This window comes from Nicotiana attenuata, unplaced genomic scaffold (genome assembly GCF_001879085.1).
Source record: "Nicotiana attenuata strain UT unplaced genomic scaffold, NIATTr2, whole genome shotgun sequence".
Lineage (NCBI taxonomy): Eukaryota > Viridiplantae > Streptophyta > Magnoliopsida > Solanales > Solanaceae > Nicotiana > Nicotiana attenuata.
The window spans coordinates 206,699-225,964 of NW_017671470.1; the positions used below are offsets into that span (position 1 = coordinate 206,699).

At 36.7% G+C, this 19,266-nt stretch overlaps 1 protein-coding gene across 2 annotated transcripts; it reads left to right on the top strand.

Annotated features, from left to right (window-relative positions):
- Positions 1-11,029: 11,029 nt before the first annotated feature.
- LOC109208483 (F-box/kelch-repeat protein At3g23880-like) lies at positions 11,030-15,411 on the top strand. 2 transcript variants are annotated; one of them, XM_019371602.1, is made up of 2 exons: positions 11,030-11,520; positions 13,925-15,411. In XM_019371602.1, exon 2 carries the CDS (start codon positions 13,962-13,964, stop codon positions 15,168-15,170), a length of 1,209 nt encoding a protein of 402 aa, XP_019227147.1. In that variant the 5' UTR covers positions 11,030-11,520; positions 13,925-13,961; the 3' UTR covers positions 15,171-15,411. The 2 variants fall into 2 exon arrangements, with proteins under 2 accessions (XP_019227147.1, XP_019227146.1); XM_019371601.1 differs by having other exon boundaries at positions 13,943-15,411.
- The last annotated feature ends 3,855 nt before the right edge of the window (positions 15,412-19,266 follow it).

A 19,266-nucleotide genomic window follows, 5' to 3' on the forward strand; every position in this document is an offset into this window, starting at 1 on the left:
TCCTCCTCTTGCAAGAGTTTGACTTAGAGATTCGAGATCAAAAAGGGATAGAGAATTAAGTGGCTGATCACTGTTATACCCCATTTTACTCGGGCCAAATAAGAGCATAACATATTGGTAATCCTGAGGTTTGATTAATTTTAAGAGAGCCACCACCTAATTAATTCTAAGGTGAATCAGGACACCTATTTTTAAAGCTTAAGCCAAACTCTGTCTTATGGTCTTAACCTAAAGATTCTAAGTAAGGGTTTTAAATATTTTAAAAGGAAGGTTTTTAAAGCACCTTTTAAAATCCGTTAATAACGGTTAACCGACCAAGCTTAGGTTAATAAGTTATATAAAAATATCAAAAAAATATCATTTGAGGTATTTTAACAAAATATAGCTTACAATATAGTAGTTTAACTTTGAAAGACCTTAATAAACTTCTGAAAAATATTATTACTAAACAAAGCTTATAACTAGTTAATATACATATATAAATTATAGTCTCTTGAGAAAGACAATTGCTGATGATTAAAATATTTTATTAAAAAAAAGTACCCTTTTCTTTGCTTGTCTTCAAACAGAATCAAGGTGAAAGGTCTTCCTAACCTTTCAATTAACAAAAACGTCTGCCAACAAAAAATCACGTTTTTGTATTTTTTTTTAGAAAATTCACATTTTCATGATGTTACAAGGAACAATTTGTCAATTTCAAATGAAGCACGTCTCTTTTTTTTTTTTACTTTTTTTAAAAGAATTGATTTAGTTCCGAACTTAGAAACCTGAAACTTAAAGGGTGCTTCAAAAATTCTTAAAGAGCATTCTTATATAAAATAGATAATATCTGCCAATAACTAAGTGAGAATACTAAGTGAAGAAGTCAAAACTAAATTAACAAACCCAAGTTAAGTGTAGAACTAAACTAATCTGAAGAATATAATCAAATTGATTAAAAATTCGAAACAAAGTAAATGTAAATAACGAAGGCCGCCATAGGCGGCCCCAAGCTTTTCGCTTGTTTTTCTTGATACCCGGTGCATCTAGGGCATGAGAGGTATCGACTCCATGTGCTAGTATGGGAGAGTCTTGCTTTAAGACTCCATGATTTGCTCCAAGTGCATATGCAAAGAGATAAAAAAGGAAATTAGAAGGAGAAAACACATTCTTGCTACAAGAGAAAATAGACAAAGTGTATATACCAAGATACATGGAATGTTAATCACAGAATAACATACTAATACAAATACACTATATCTATCCAGATAAGGTCATTTCTAAACGTTAGACTAGTTGCTAAGTTTTGAGCAAGAAACGGAAGCTATGGACTTAAAAACTAGAAGTGGCATCTTCTAAGTTATACTATCTAATAGATTATTCCTTTTAGCTACAGGTGTATTTACGAATGGTGATATGAAAGTTTCTTCACATTAGCAGTTCTACTCTAACAATTAATTGTAAAGGATGGGATCCCTATGGACATGATTTCTATACATAAAGAAAATAATGAGAATACAACAGAAACCACAAGCATCTTAATGAGCTATTTTTCCTTAGCCGGTCAAATATTCTTAGAGTAGAATTTAGACCATGAAAGCTCATAGAGCAAACCTGAGGCAGCTACATCACAATATACTATTTATTTTTAGCAGATTCCTACATGTATAGAACCATTCATGATCTTATAGGCATCTGATATTACATGCAAATACCACTTCAGACAATCAAGTATACATGTCATTCTTCGACGATGAACTAGTCATGGAATTACTCCATAAAACCATATTTTCTAATATTTATAGAAGTATCTTTATAATCACACTTGGAGCGTACAATACTTGAAACAGATAATCATAAATGATCTTTTGACTAATACTATCTCAGCATATCCTTTAAAAGGGAAAAATTCTTAGGGAGCCAGTTTTAACATTTAAAAGGGATTTTACGGTATTCGATCATGCTAACAAGTTGTACCTACTTAAAATCTGGATAGAATACAATCAAGATCTAAAGTGTATGTTCGTCACGTGATGCATTCTCTATTCGTTCTCAATTATCATAAACGTTTTAAGACACATAAACTTTAGATAGTCCAACCTAGCAACAAACTTTCTTTATAACATAGATTCTTCTTTAAAAAGGTAAGAAAAAAGGTCTTAATACATGCTCTGCAAAATGAGCCACAACTATATTTAACACATTATTTTTTTTAAAAAAAAGCAACAAAGACAGAATATTAACCATCAACCAAGGGACATATTAAATACCTATTTTCATGAAATCTAATCACATATAAAAGGGCAAAACAAAGACATAACTAAAGCTTGGGAGAAAGCATGAATTGATCAAAATATTCGGAATCACAAATATCAAGCGAAAAGAAAGATCACTGACCTTTTGGGGTGCAGCAAACAAGGGCAGAATCAGGAACTATCTCAGGCCTCGAATACACTAACTCGAAAGGCAACAAATCACCAAAAACGCAGAGTAATACTAGGAGCAAATGGAGATGGAGAAGTAAAAAGCAAGCTAGAATTTTTAGAAGAAGAGCAGTAAGTCTCAGGGGATAGAGGCTGCTGCTAAACCATTAGGTTTTGGGGCGAAAAGGGTAGCTAACCACCATTTTTTTTGTGAAAGTGGGCGGCTGAACCATGAGACAAAATAGATGCCAACTAGTTGTACTTATAGGGACGATTTTTAGGGCTAGGGGACCATTGAGCGGGAATCAAACTAACCGTTTGAATTCGATTTTGAATTCGTAATCGGACCAAAGAAAAATTCAGCTTTTCATAAGGTTACAGCAAAAATAGAGCCAAAGTCTGGTGCAAAGAGACGTTGGGTCAAGGTAAGGACGAATTTTGTGCGAAAATGGTGTGTACTTCTTCTGTCCAAAGCTGAAAGGTACTGAATTTTAACATGAAAGAGGAAAAAGAAAGAAGAAGGGGAAGAGCGTTTGTTTTGAAAAGAGGAAAGATAACCCTAGGCTAATTTTGGGATTGGGATTTAAAAAAAATAATCTTGTTGGGCTGATTGGATTAATTGGCCGAACTGGGCCTGTTCTTGTGGGTCTGAAACTAAGGCTTAAGGGAATTTGGTGCTAGGGATTGCATTGGGTTTTAGGTGATTAGATATTGGATAGCCCACTCCCTTCTTCAAATTTTCTTTGGGCTTCTAATTCTTATTAAATCTCTTAATTAATCACATTAGCATATATTAATATTAAACAATCAATTAATTTATTCGATGCATTTTATGAAAACATAAGAATTGCTATCATTTAATTTTGTAAAATAGCTATTAAATTAAAGAGTAAATATTATAAAGTATTAAAATAAATACAATTATTCGAATAAATAAAGGAGGAGATATACTTTTCGCAATGATAAGAATCATGTTAAAATAAAAGTAATAATAACATGTATAGTAATAGTTTTAATAATAAAAACAAATAGGTATAGTTTGTATTAAAACAAATAGTAGAATAAGTACTTTATGTTATTTATGATATTAGAAGCTTAAAGAAATAATTTGGAAGAAAGGAGGGACAAAATAGGATGTCAACAATCACTTGTCTAGATTAGAAAATCGGAGCCATGTAGCTGAAGAAGGGTCAATCAAAGAAGCATTTCTTGATGAGCAGTTATTAGCAATCACCTCAAGTGAAGCCCCGTGGTATGCAGATTATGTGAATTTTATTGCAAGTGGAGAGACACCACCAGAATTGACACCCGATAATTGAAGAAGGTTCGCACATGATGTGAGGCTCTACATGTAGGATGAGCCATTCCTATATAGACCGTGCGCAGATCAGTTGGTACGAAGGTGTGTCCCTGAGGAAGAGATGAATGCAATACTGCATGACTGTCATGCTTCACCATACGGAGGTCATCACAGTGGGGATAGAACCGCCCAAAAAGTGCTACAATCAGGTTTCTATTGGCCAAAATTGTTTAAGGATACACATGCCTTGTTAAAAGTGTGACAGATGCCAAAGAACCGGAACGATCACGAAGAAACACAGGATGCCTCTGCAAAATATTTTGGCAGTAGAGCTTTTTGATGTTTGGGGGATCGGTTTCATGGGACCGTTCCCATACTCTAATGGTCACAGGTACATCTTGGTGGCGGTCGACTATGTTTCTAAGTGGGTGGAGGCCATTGCTCTTCCTACTAATGAGGCAAAGGTCGTGGTAAGCTTTGTAAAGAAGCACATCTTCACACGCTTTGGGACTCCAAAAGTGTTGATAAGTGATGGAGGAACTCACTTCTGTAACAAATTGCTGAATAATGTTCTTGCAAAGTATGGAGTTAAGCATAAGGTTTTCACTGCCTATCATCCCCAAACGAGTGGTCAAGTGGAAGTTTCAAACAAAGAGGTAAAGCGGATCTTGGAGAAAACAGTAAGTGGAAATAAAAAGGACTAGGCCGGGAAGCTGGACGGCGCATTATGGGCATATCGAACTGCATATAAGACTCCCATAGGTACTTTTCCTTTAAGTTAGTTTATGGGAAGGCGTGCCACTTGCCCGTCGAGCTCGAAGACAAATCCTATTGGGCAATCAAAAAGCTGAATATGGATATGGACCTAGGTGGTGAGAAGAGGTTGCTCCAACTCAACGAGCTTGATGAGTTCCATTGCACGCATATGAAAATGCCAAATTATGTAAAGAAAAGACTAAGAGGTGTCATGACAAGAACATCCAGCATTGAGAGTTTGAGTTGGGTCAAGAAGTTCTCTTATTCAATTCGAGGTTGAAGCTTTTCCCTGGAAAGCTTAAGTCTCGTTGGGCAGGTTCTTTTGTTGTGGTAAGTGTGAGGCCTCATGGAGCTGTGGAACTGCGTGATACGAGCTCAAGTGGTACCTTCTTGGTAAATGGCCAGAGAATAAAACATTATTGGGGTGGTGACATTGCACGTCACAAGACCTCGGTAGACTTGGCTGATGCTTAAAAAAATGTGTTGAGTCGTGCCGCGACGTTAAATCAGGCGCTCGTTAGGAGGCAACCCAATTTTTACTGTTTTCGTAGCTTAGTTTTTTTTGTTTTCTTTTAGTTAGAGTAGACTAATTTTTTTTTTCTTTGTAGTGGCAAAAATCTTAGGTGAGAATGGTGTGGGGTGTGTGTAATGTATGTATTGAGTGCACGGGTAGTCGAGATTTTTTATATAAAAAAAAAGATTTCGCAAATTGAGCGCCCAGCCCAGCGCCCCACGCTGGCTGGGGCGCAATTTCCAGTAGCTCCAAATAACCCAGCGCCAGCCCCAGCGTGGGGCGCTGGGCTGGCGGGTCAGGAGTTTATTAATTCTTTTTTTTTTCGTTTTCTTTGTTTACTTAAATTACTAAACTCACAAAACCGAACCCAATTACCCATATACACACAAAACCTAACCCATACCCAATTACCCAAAACCATCCCCCATCTAAATTAAAATAGCTAAAACACCAAAAAAAAAAACCAACGCCCACGCTTCCGTCGCTTCTCTCTTGCTTCTCCTTCCAATTTTTTCGTTTTCTCTCAAGTTTTCAAATTCACAAATCTTTCTTGCTCACTTCCTTTCAAGACTCAAAGGTATGTTCTTCTTGGTCTCTTTTCTTGTATTTTAGATTTCTTTTGTGTAATGTTAGCTCTCCTTACCCACAATCCCTAATCCCCTAGGTCTCTTAAACAAACTTTGATGTTATTGTGGTGGTCTTAATATGCACGAAATTGGGTGCTACAATTGGTTGTGAATTTGTATTTGAAGTAGTAAACTATAATGCCCTCTACTTCATGTAAATTTGGGAGGGCCACCTTTCTCCACCATTGTTGAAATAAAAGTAGCAAAATTGATGCCCACAAGGTGTTTGCTAAAATGCCTAAGAAAGTAAATTTGAACACCGGTGAAGTCTAAGTAGCCGAGTGTAGTTGTATATGAGTTTGGGCAAAGTGTGGGGTGTTTGAGGGCGTTGTATCTTGTTGTAAACTCTTGTAAGTCGTAGTTAGTGTACTAAATTAGTGTATTAATGTAGACTTTAGCTTTGTTATCCTTGCACCAAATTTAAGTTACGGCCATATTAGACTAATTGAATTGTATGGCATAGGGAAGTCTTGAGTACGTATAGCCTTGCGATAACACATTAGTACATGTTGAGCCAATATTGTGATTCGATTCTGCATAGACTTCAGTTTTAAGTGTGGGGTCCTCTTTGATCTTCGCAATGACCTTAGGCAAAATTTCTTGATTCACTCTCATCTTTGTGTTTGTCATGTGTAGGCTGCTATGGATTGTGACAGTGCCGCTAAAGTAAAAGGGGTGGGAAAGTTCTCCACTATTGCTCCCCCTCCAAAGAAATGCAAGCAAGGCGAGAGCTCTTCCCGACAAGCCAAGGGAAAGCAAGTGGCTAGCGAGTCTACAAAGCAATCACGGCCTCAGGTGGAACTTGTCGGAGATGACACCAAGAAATGTCACGATACTTTTGTTCCATATGGGAGATACGTGTCTGAAATGGGGATAAATGTGAAGGCCTTAAAATGGAGCTTCCCAGATGTACTTGCTACATTGATCGACAAGAAGATGGATAAGCTCCTCGACTGTCCGGGTCCTGCAAATCCAACCATGGTCAAAGAGTTATATGCAAACTGGGACACAAAAGAGGATGAGTCATAGGTCAGAGGAAAGAAAATTTGAATGGATAGGGAGGCCTTGTGTCGCTTTTTAGGACTTGATAGCCCGAACCCGCGAAGGCTTAGAAAGTTTGTCAAAAGCCCACACAACCAAGAAATACATCACACACTTTGTGGCGTTGATTCCAATGCAAAGTGGACGCGGACTAAGGGGGATATTCACCTTGAAATGCTTCGGTTTGACTTTAACAAGACGGCTAAAGTTTGGAAGAACTTTGTGCAAGCTAGATTAATGCCCGTGGATCATAATAGTGAGTGCACTCGAGCTCGAGTGTGCGTGATCTACTTATTGATGACCGGGCGCCCCATAAATGTGGGTGAGCTCATGCTTGGGGAGATGGCCCACACCCGTTTTGGAGGGAGAATCAAAAGGTTCTTTTTTGGCAACATCCTGACACAGTACATGCTATCTCGTGGAGTACTGGAGTACCCTGGCTATGATGAGGTAGTGGAGGCACCCAAGGCATTATTAGACATCACATCCTTGCTAGAGCCCATATCATAGCTCACCCAATCTGCTAGGAATGAGAAGGATGAAAATATTAACAAGTATCTTTACAAATCCCTAAATCTTATTATGAGCAAGCTAGGGGTGTCAGATGAGGAGCGCACACAATTGCGATGATCTCTCCAGTTCTTCCAAGGAGATGTTGGGCATAGCACCAGGCAATCCCATTCATCCGTCTGAGGATGAAAACACTAACAAGGAATCTGATGATGAGGATGCGGATGATGATGTAGTTACGGGACCAATGGCTTTGGTACCCTTAGGAGATGATATGAGCCCATTGCCGCAGCTAGTGGGCGTTCAGAGGAGGCAGACTCCGACTAGCAGGGAGTTCTTTCTTTCCACCTTACTCTATTTTTGATTTATTATGCATCAGGGACTATGCATTGTTTAAGTGTGGGGTGGGGGAATACTCCTTGATTTGTAATTGTATAATTTTTTTTCTTTTTTTAGTGTTACGATTTTGTTTTTTATCACCTTTTAGCTTAGTTTAAGACTAAAATAGTTTAATTTAGCTAGATTATAAATAAATAAATAAATCACAAAAGAGAAGCTTGGACTTTTCCCAATGATGGATCTGTTGGACAATTTTCTTGAGGGATTAAAATTCGATTAAAAATACCAAAAAGATTTTCTTTTGTTTCTAGGTTAGTTAGGTAGTATCCCTTGGTTTTTCTTTGGACGTCGGTTATTTTCCAAGGGTGTAGCTCGAACCGGGTGTTTTGTTTTCTTTTATTTTTCTAGGAGTAGGATAAGGGGGGAAGCTGAGGTGCTCGGAGGTACCTATTGACATGTTTGGTGTTGGCAAGTTAAGTTATGGCATGTGCTTTGTCTTCCTGCATATATGATTTAAATTGTAATGCCCAAGTAAAGTAAGTAGCCTACTCTGTGACGCCTTTTCCTCAGTGGATTGACTTGTATGACACCTAGTGCATTGTTGCTTAAAAATTCTCAACTTGCTATGCTTTCTTGACTTGAGAGTCACACAGAACCGTCTTGAGTGAGTCAAGTGCCATGTGTGTGTAAGGATGTTGATATTCTGTACTATCCTATGTAGTCTAGAACTTGTGCCGTGTGTTAATCAACGCGAAATCATTAAGTTATGCTAGTCTAGGAGATGACGTAGGTGTTTCTTGCTTGACCATGAAGGTGCTTGTCACTGACAAATAAAATTTTCCCATTGCTAGCCCCTTTGAGCCTATAGACCGTTTCCTTGGCATCCACATTACAAGCCGTACTCCTACTTTGTTATTGATTCGAGATTGTTGAACATTTACCTCCTAAGACACTTAGTCGCTAAAAGAAGTAAGGGGAGAGATTGGGGAGTTACTTTTGAGTGGAACCATGGAAGGGCCCTTAAGGTGCACTAAAATTATGAATAAAGGTCACTAGCCTATGAACTTCAATGCATGGAGTGTGTGAAGAAAAAGAAAAAGAAAGGAAAGAGAAAAAATAAAAAAAAATGTTGCAAGAAAAAGCAAATAAAAGTTCAAATAATGTAGAAAGATACACACCTCCTAATCTTTCTCACTCGTGCTAGTGAATCCATAGTGGTGCTTAATTGAAAAGAGGGCTATGTTATATATGGTGTATGACAAGTGAATGGGTCGAAAAGAAAAGGTGTTTGATTTGTGAGTGTAGTGTATTAAAGTGCTTAGGAGGGTTAGTCACTATTCCTAAATATATCCTACCCGTCCCTTAGCCTACATTACAACGTTAAAGTCCTAATTGATCCTAGATTTGACTAGCTTAGATTAGTAGAGATGTACACTACGGGCAAGCTTATGGTACGACTACGGGATGCACATGAACTCTTTGTGAGAGTGAGTGAATTTTGTTCAATTGTGTGATGTCCTTAAATTATGTTCAATGACATAGTTGAATGTGTGGACTACTTTGATATTCACTCTTTTGTTTGTGGTGAGGGCACTTGGTCTCATGACGGATTGGTGATGTTGGACACTTTTTTTTGTTGGGTGAGTGCGTGAGTTGAGGATGCTTAGTGTAACGAGTCGTCTCTTGAGGTAAGGTGGTTGTGGAGAGGTTGCTTGAGTTGGTTGAATATCATTCTATATACTTGGGCTAGTTTAAAAACGGGAAGAATGTGAAATTCGCATGTTCATGCTTAATTGCCGATATCGATCATAGTCCAAAGGTAGGGTGTTTGATTGAATTAAGTGTGAAGTGCTCTTTCATAGTGATAAGTACGTTTTGGGGATTAATATAGTTCCATTGCTCGAGGACGAGCAAGAGTCTAATTGTGGGCTATTGATAATCAACTTAATGTGTGTATATTTTGATATATATCGCCTCGCATTTGGCTCATGTCTCGAAGATTTGAGATGTATAATATGATGATTTGTGCTCATTTGTGATATTTCTATGTGTAGGAATCATTCAGATGCAATTTGGGATGAAATAGCGCGAATTGGAGCGAAATTGGGAAGAAAAGGCAAAAAGTGAAATTTGAGGGCCACAACCAGCGTGAGGCGCTGGCTGTGGCGCAATTTACAGAAGCAAAATATTTTTGGGCGCTAGGGCCAACGCCCCACGCTGCCCTTGATGCTCGGAACGTGAAGTTGTCCTGTTTCGACTAGGACTCGGTTATTTTAACACCAAGACGCCCCAACTGATATAAAAGCCAACCTAAACCTATTTTGAAGGGGGGAACGTGACTTTGAGAGGAGAACAAAAAGGCCAAACACTCGGAGCACGGATTTGATCAATTCTTCCATCCCTTTTCTAGTACTCATTGATTTTATGTTTGAAAACCTTATTTTTTATGATTGTATGAATATGAGTGGCTAAGAACCTTATTGTTCTAGGGTCATGGGTGAAACATGAATGTTGATGTTTGAAGTTTAATTTGACGAAGTTGATTTTATCATATTGGATTGTTTATTTAATTCTGTTTAATTATTTTGCTGAGTAGCTAACAGTAAAATACTATCTACGGATCTAGAGTTGAACTCGAAAGTGGGAACTCTAGATTGCATATTAGAATTAAATAGAGCAAGTTTTTGAACCTGGGCATCGGGGAACAGATTCGCAATTAGGATAGACATACACCTAATTGCCTTGCTTGGTTGAAATACTTGAATTGTAAATGCATTCTTGTTAATCTTAATTCCATAGACATATAGGCATTAAGTTAGCTTGAATAGGCGAGTGAAAACTCGACAGATTCTTATGAGTAACATCAACTCTGTCAATCAACAATCCAGATAGATCAATTAGTCATTTTAAGCAAAGAACGCAACACGATTGTTAGCTAACCTGTGTCCCCGGAATATCCTCTCCTATTGATTGTTAATCGAAATTGTTTAATTGTTTTGGTTGAGTTCTAGTTAATTCATTGCTCAATACTTTTAGGTAGTAAATTAGTCACTTATATATATTTGGTGAGAAACCTCTTGAATCGATAAGTTATTTGAGTTTGAATCAGTCAAAAGTTAATCATAAGTATTCGTGGGAACGATACTCTACTCACTACTTTATTACTTGACGATCGCGTACACTTGCGTGAGTGTTTTTAGTCGCCCGATATGATTGAGAAGGTTTCAGAAAGCGTAATTTTGATTATAGATAATAAAATAATCAAAAAATTGGTATGATACGTATTTTATAAAATAACTGACCGAACAAGAACCATTGACACCCCTGCCTACTATATTTTAATCTGATAGGAGTAATTTAAACTGTACGATTATAAAAAATATCACTGTAAGTACATTATATTGCATTAGTTTTTACAAACATCCCTTACACGTGTCAATATTTACAAAATTTATATCCAAAAAAGTAATAAATCTTGGGCTACGATAAGGGCAGTTTGAGACGTAAAATAAAGAATTATTGATTCGTAAAAAGCTCAAATCTTTAGATGCAAATAAGTTATAGTTTCAATGAAGGATATCCGTAGAAAATGTCCTTTGCATTTTGTTGTTGAAATCTCATCACTTCGCTCAAGAAACACTAATGAGTTTGTCGCAGCTACTTTGCTTTTTTTCCCTATGAATCTTGAAATCTGATTTCGTTGGTGAATTAGCACAATTATTATTATATCCCCAAGAAATTCGTAGGAAGCGGATCTTACAGCTTTTTATATAGAGTATCTTGTTTGGTGCATCATTGGAATTAATATAAGAAAAGAGAATTTTTTTAATGGATAAGAGAGAGAGGGTCAAAGCATTAAATAATAGTATTACACATTTTTTTATAATAAAACTGACAAAAAGCATTAAATAAAGTGACAAGCTTTTGCTTCTTCTTCACTTCTGTCCTCTTTTCTTTCTCATATCTAATTTTGCATTTTTTCTGTATCTTTTCCTTCTTAGAGTCACCAACTCTTCTTCATCAGCTCATAAGGTTAGATTTCTAATTCTTTCTATCTACTTCTTTTTGTGCTTTTAATTTGTCTATATAGGGTTTTGCCGCTTTGTTTCTGTTATGTTTTTTTGTTATCTTCTTTATGGTTCTGTATTAATGGTAATGCTTTTGCTTTTTGATTAGTTCCCCCCCCCCCCCCCCTCACTTAGGCCATTCCTTTGCATCTTTCAAGTTTCAATTGTTAGAATCATTTGCAAGTTGTGTTAAGAAACACTTGTTCCATTTCCAAGCTTTTTGTTACTTTTCATGGTTCTTAAATTATGTTATTACCTGCAAAATTGATGTTTGAGAAAGTTGAGATGTAGAGGTTGAAATCTACTTTGGCCATATCTTTTAGTGATTGTACCCAGAGGAGGAGCTAGGATTTAAAGTTTGTGGGTTCTGAACTTGACACCGAACCCGTAGCATGTTTTAGTTACTGGGTTCGCAATTATATATTAATATAAACTTAATACATTTTCTAATACAAATACAGTGTCTACGCAAAAGCTACTAGGTTCTGCCGAACCCGTAAATTATACCCTACCTCCGCACCTGATTGCCCTTGGTGGCTTGGGATGTAGCCAGGGCCGGAAGGGGTTCATTAAATGATAATGTGTATATAAGGTTAAACTTTTGTTTCAGAACAAATATTATATTTTGAATTCCCCTAACACAACCCAACAGCTTAGCTCAGCGGTGAAGGGGTTCAAAAGCTCATTGTGGTCGCACGTTTGATTCCCCCACGTTGCAATACTTTTTCTTTCTACCGTTTTGGTCATTCGGTTCAGTTTTGGGATATCCCATGGGATTTTTTGTCCCACCTCCTACATTGAGTGCAGCTAATACCACCATTTTGGTATAAAATTTACAGTTTTACACTGGTATTACCTAATACTCATAGCCAAACATGGAATACCTATCACCCAAATATTCGTACCGGGATTAATATTCTTATCTCTGTATGAAGACCAATAAAAAGGTGTTTTAGTACTAAAAATTGATGTTCCCAATACAGAAAATGGCCATAGGCTTTAAGTGTTGTCAAAGGCGCGCTTAAAGCCCGCTTAAGCCCTAAAGCGAAGCTCAAAACATGTTGAGCGCTTCGCCTCGCTTTGTGGGCGCTTTAGTGTCGCATCAAGGCTCTAAGGCATACTTTTCCTTGCCAATGAGTGTAATCCTGAAAAGGTGACATTAAACAATTGATATTTTATTTTTTCGTAATTTTTTTTAATTTCTTGTCCATATATTTGTTATTCATGCTTATAATTATTAGTCTTGGACTATATATACATATCATTACTTTTTCTCCAGTTGCGCTTTTTTCATTAAAGCCCACACTTTATTGCACTTGCGCTTAAAGCCTCAATGGACCTTAGAGCTATTTGCGCTTTTCGCCTTTGATAACACTCGGCTTAACTACTTGAAATTCTTCTTCCTAACACTTTTCACTGTTAAAATAATTACTTATGTAATAAAAATACTTATTATGTAATTGAAATACTTATTATGGGTGTGTATTTATGTTTATCAGTAATACAAACATTCTCTAGAGCAAGTATATTGTTTTTATACTTTTAATTAGGATTTTTTTTACTTATAAGTTATTTTTGCGATCATCTTCAGTTCATTTTTTGTTTATTATAGTATGATTATTTTTGCCTTTTCTTCTTTTAAATGCCTTTTGCACAAGTGTTTTAATTTTTTCTTTTGGAAAAAAAGATTACTTCAAAATAATATTCACTGTATTAGTTTTGATCTAACATATTGTTAGTTTGATTTTTAACAATACTTCAGTTTACATTCAACTTTTTTTGATGAACCCGTTTGACGTTACATTTGGATTAATTTTTTTCGATGAACCTCTTTAAAGAAAATTTTGACTATTCACTTTTAAAAATGTTGAATCCCCTTGCTCAAAATCCTGGATCTGCCACTGCTGGTTGCTGTATATATTGGGTCAGATATAAAAGCCCAAGTTGACTTGCATGTAACATAGTCAAGAATTACATAAGAGAGATGACAAATCAAGAATTACATTACAGAGATGAGAAACCCTTGGTTTTTCTTCTAATTTTTCATGTGGGGTGTTGCAGCTGCAACGTGCACTTTTATTTTATTTTTGTTTCCCGTTACGAGGTTTCATTTTTCTTGATCTAGTCTCTCTTCTTCTCCAAGCAGGGAAATACTACCAAATCGTAGCCATTTTTGAATTCTTGTGTGTCCATTTTTCTACTTGTTTTTGTCTTTTCAGTTTTCCTAAGTTTGATTATAATTTGATCACATGATAATAGTGCTTCTTGCTTTTTTTATAATTGCACTTTATGTTTTATTATTGCCTGTGTTCGTGATTCTCTCTCAACATGTTTGTATGTTGTGTCATTTTGTTTCTTATATACCATAGATTTGCTTATATTTCTAGGAGATAAATTGGGGAGCAAATGACCACCAGTATGGATGGTCATCGTCCTTTTCCAGAAGATCTATTAGTGGAAATTCTATTGAGGTTGCCTGTGGAGTCACTCTTGCGTTTCAAATGTGTGTGCAAGCATTTGTATGCTCTCATCACAAGTCCAAGTTTCATAGAAAAACATTTTCGTTACAAGAACAATTGTGCCCGTCTCCTCATTTGTAACTTAACAATATCAAATTTATCAAAGTGCGTTGCTTTTTGCTTGCTCCCTGGCAAAATAGTTCCAGGTGTGACCCCTGAACAAAAAACTCTCTATCAGTTTCAGAGGACTGATTTCATGTCCATTACTGGCCCGGTTGATGGCTTATTCTTAGTGCAGAAACCGTTTTACGACGACAATGTTTGCTTGGCTTTGTGGAATCCTTCCACCAGAGAGTTCTGGCCTCTGCCTCCTGTGTCTTTTGAGCTTCAGTCAGAGGATTATGATGAACAATTTGCACTGGGGTATGACCCGTCGACTCGAGATTATAAGGTTGTATGTATTCGAAGATTTTGGGATAACATTGGACAAGGCGCTTTCACTCGAGTCTTTGTCAGTGTCTATTCGTTACGCAACAACTCATGGAAGAACTCTAGATCTGAAATCCCTTCCTGTTGTCACTTAAATGAGCCCATTGGTGCCACTTATCTCAACGGGGTATATTATTGGCTCTCAGGGGGCCTAGACAAAATCTGCAGGATACGCTCATTTGATATGGGCAGTGAACGGTTTGGGGAGATGCACGTACTAGATATTCCAAAAGCACGGTGGGGAGCACTTATGTTGCGTGGTGACTCGCTTGCTCTCTTAGTTTGTGACCAGCCTGGTAAGGCTATGACATCCATATATGAAGTGTGGGTAATGAAAAAAGAGGGTAGTTGGACCAAAGTTCTTACTGTTCAACCTCTTATAGATGCTCATTGGCCTCACGGCATCTGGGAGGATGATAAAATGATTTTCAAAATCACTGAAACTTCACAGCTAGTGCTATATGATCCTACAACAAGAGAAGTTACAGAGCTTGGATTTCAGCTGGACCGAACCTGGGGTCAATGTTGGGTTTTCAATTACAAGGAGAGCCTAGTTCCAATAAAGAGAGGAAACGACAACCAAGGTCAGGACAATGCAGTCAAGCAAATTGACCACTTCTTCAATATAGATTACGAAGAAGATCCGGGCCTGTTGGTTGTTACATAAAATCTAACACTGCATTTTATCTTAGTTTGGAACAGAATGTCCATAGGAAATAGAACTAATCTAGTTTCCCGGAGCTGTATTTCCCATAATATTAATATGTCTGTAAAGCCCCACAAGTATGGTGCTAATTGAAGAGTAGCAACATTTTGCAGATGAAGAATTGACAGAAAAACCATACCTATGGGTTCGTCTTGGTGCTGTAATGGCTTGAAGGTTAAATTGACAAGGGTGTGTGTGATGATATATGCATTTATAGTATGGGGTTAGTCCAGTACATTGATGTATTCTTTTTGTACTCATAAAGGCTCTTGATTATTCCTAATGGGTTATGCACAAGGTTTCATGTCCCTGTCCGCGACCTATATAACTATGTTGATGCCTGGGTACCTTTATATAAATAATTTCATGCTCGCGTTATCGATTGTGTATTCTGTTGCATGATGGTATGGGCCGCGCAGTGTCGACTAATTCTTCAAAACAGTTCAGTTGCACATGATTTGGTCGTGACTCTCTTTTCTAGCAGTAGTGGACTTATGTTTTTACTCGGTCTTTCTTGTTAGTTTTATAGTATGATCACTTAGTAGTGGACCATGTTTCTCACTTTTCCTCATGTTCTTGTTGGTTCTTGATAAAAGAAACTAAGAGAAATAACAGGGAAGATGACAGGAAAATAAAAAGAGTATATTGGAATAGATGTAAAAGGAACTGAAGCTTAAAATTCTATATTATTTCACTGCATCTGGACTACAATTTATAAGATAAATGCTAACTTAAAAATCCGCGCAAAATCTGCTGAAAATAACAAACTCCTAGAGACTAGTTCAAAATTATTTCAAATTCAAAATAAATTACTGCAGTAAATAACTCTTAAGCTGAAACAGTAAAATAATTTTACCATTTTCAGCATCTAAAGCATATTTCTAACACTCCTCCTTGCTTTTGAAGCTGCAAATTCTGAATTTATGCCTTGTAAACCTTTAACTGGAAGCGACTTTGTACGTAAATCTGCCAACTGATTTTTGGACTTGCAATAAATTGAGTTCACTTTTCTATTTTGCCGCATCTCATGATTTTCAATGAAATAAGTTGGCTCTTTTTTCAACTTCATTTGCATCTTGCCTTGATGCTTGTCAACTTTCTTCCAGATTTCATTTTGCCTCGAGGCTTGTCAACTTTCTTCCATATTTTGTTTTTCTGAAATATTGACAACTTCTTCTTTGCCTCATTTTCACATATGTGATCATTTGGAGGATTATCTGCACTTTGTAGATTATTTTGGCTCCATTTTTCATCTTCTATTGGATTAAATGAGAAGTTTTTACCTCTCATTTTAACCCTTAAAATCACAAGTCCAGTTGCATCATAAATGAAACAATGTTTATCTTCAAAGGATACTTTAAAATCCTTTTTCCATTAGTTGTCCAACACTGAATAAATTTTGAGAAATATCAGGAACATAAAGAACATCTGAAATTTTCTTAGCACCTTACTTTGTTGGGATTGCAACAGTTCCTTTTCCCTTAGCAAGAATATAATCACTATTCCCAATTCTGACTTTTTTATTTTCCATAGACGTGAATTTTTTGAAAAGATTTCTGTCATATGTCATGTGGTTTGTACAACCACTATCAATCATCCAAAAATCAATTTCTTGGTTGAAAGAAGAGTTGCCACAAACAAGTGATTTCTTCTTCTTCATTGGCGATTTGCCTTTGCAAATTACAGCTTCATGACCAAGTTGCTTGCAAATTTTGCACTTTGCATCTGGCCTCTTCCAACATTTGAATGGTGGATGAACTTTGTTGCCACAGTGCTGACAAGGTGGGTAATTTTTTTTTTTTTTTTTGCATTATTACCCTTAGTTTGAGTTTTGTGGTTGACTGTCAAGGATCCTTCAACCATGCCATCTTGCCTCATAAGACTCCTTTTCTCTTGTGCATGCAATGTATTTAACAATTCTGCCAAGGTAATCTTGGATAGATCCTTGTGTTTTTCATGGTAGTTATGGATACTTCATATTTTTCAGGCACCGTAAAAAGAATTGTTTCAACAATTCTTGAATTTCTAAATTTAGTACCAAGCAATCTTAGCTTTTTAACAATGCCAAGCAACAGATCTAAGTATTCTTTGACGGTCTTAGATTTCTTCATTTTCTGCAACTCGAATTCCCTTATTAAATTCAACACCTTCATGCCTCGAATTCTTTCATCTCTATCTCCTGTATATTCTCCCTTCAGATAATTCCAGATTCTTTCATATATCTCTTTTATAGCTTCTGCCTTTTGTTTCCAACAGATTTGGTATCGGAGCTATTAGAAAAAGAGTGGGTTATTGCATAAACCTTCTTCTTTTCTATTTCCAAATTTCATTCTCCCGTGCACCAAATAGCTAAGTTAGAGAGAAAGTTACTAAACACAAACCAGAGATTAAAATGACGGCAAATTCCAACTCTAACAGTAACTCCCAACATCTTCCAATTTTCAAAGGGGTGAATTATCATTTTTGGAGTCTTAAGATGAAGACTCTCTTCAAGTCTCAGTAATTATGAGACTTGGTGAAGAATGGATTTCCAGACACGGACGAAGGCCATGCACAACGGCTATGGGAAAATTGCAAAAAAGATTCGAAGGCGTTTCTGATTCAACAAGCCCTTGATGATGATATTTTCCCCGAATTTCAGCAGCAGAGACTTCACATGAAGCTTGGAAAATTTTGCAGTAGGAGTATATAAGAGATAAGAAGGTGATTGAAGTAAAATTGCAAACATTGCGTCATGATTTTGAAACTTTGAGCATGAAAAATAATGAATCGGTGCAAGATTATATGTCTAGAGTGTCTTCCATTGTTAATCTCATGAAATCATATGGGGAGATTGTTTGCGATAAAATTGTTGTAGCAAAGTATTGAGGTCTTTAACCAATAAATTTGAGCATGTGGTTGTTGCAATTGAAGAATCCAAGGATTTATCCGATTATTCATTTGATGAATTAATAAGTTATTTGTTAGCACATGAAGATAGGTTAAGCAGGTCTCATGAGAAAATTGAAGAAAAAGCATTCCAGCTGAAAGAAGAGTCATCTTTCTCCAGAGAAATATTTGCAAATTTTTCTGGCAGAGGTAGAGGAAGAGGTGGATTTCATGGTCGAGGTTGAGGCCGCGGCAGAGGCAGAGGTCAATTTAATGAGACACGTTAGCAAAAGAGTGACATGCAATGCCGATATTGCAAGAAGTACAATCATATTGAACTATTGAAGCATATTGCTGGAGTAAGCAAAAAAATGAGCAGAAGCGTGCCAATTTCTCAAAGAAAGTAGAGGAAGAAAGTAAGTTGTTCATAGCTCATTCTCCAATTACTAACTCTTCTGATGGTGTTTGGTTCATTGATAGTGGATGCTCGAACCATATGTTTGGCACACGGTCTTTGTTTAGAGACCTCAATGAGTCGTAGAAGAGTGAAGTTCGACTTGGTAAGGGCAAACAAGTTCGACCTGAAGGCAAAGGTACCATAGCCATAAAGACAATACAGGGTAATGTAAAACTTCACTGTAATGTGCAATTTATTCCTAGTTTGGCTCATAATTTACTGAGTGTTGGACAATTGATGGCTAGTGGTTACTCTATTCTGTTTAATATTGGAGAATGTATTGTTCGTGATAAAGAAAATTTGGTTAGACTATTGCAGTTGTGCCTGTGACACAGAACATGTTTTCCCTTAATGCTTCATATGTTGTGAAAAATGCTTTAGTTGCTAAAGGTGTTACTGAAACTCAGCTTTGGCATCTTCGCTATGGTCATTCAAATATTAATGGGTTAAAATTGTTGACTAAGAAGAATATGGTTGTTGAGTTACAAAAATTTGGAGCTTGATTTGTGTGAAGGTTGCATATTTGGGAAACAAAGTAGAAAATCCTTTCCTATAGGACAATCATGGAGGGCTACATGTTATCTTGAGCTTGTACATGCTGACTTGTGTGGACCAATGAAGACTGAGTCGCTCGGTGGGAGTCAGTATTTTCTGCTATTTACCGATGATTATAACCATATGAGTTGGGTTTACTTTCTGAAATTCAAATCAGAAGCTTTTGAGAATTTCAGT

Bases quoted from the DNA above. Each gene is read 5' to 3' on its own strand.
- LOC109208483 (XM_019371602.1), top strand. From the start codon at position 13,962: ATGACCACCAGTATGGATGGTCATCGTCCTTTTCCAGAAGATCTATTA.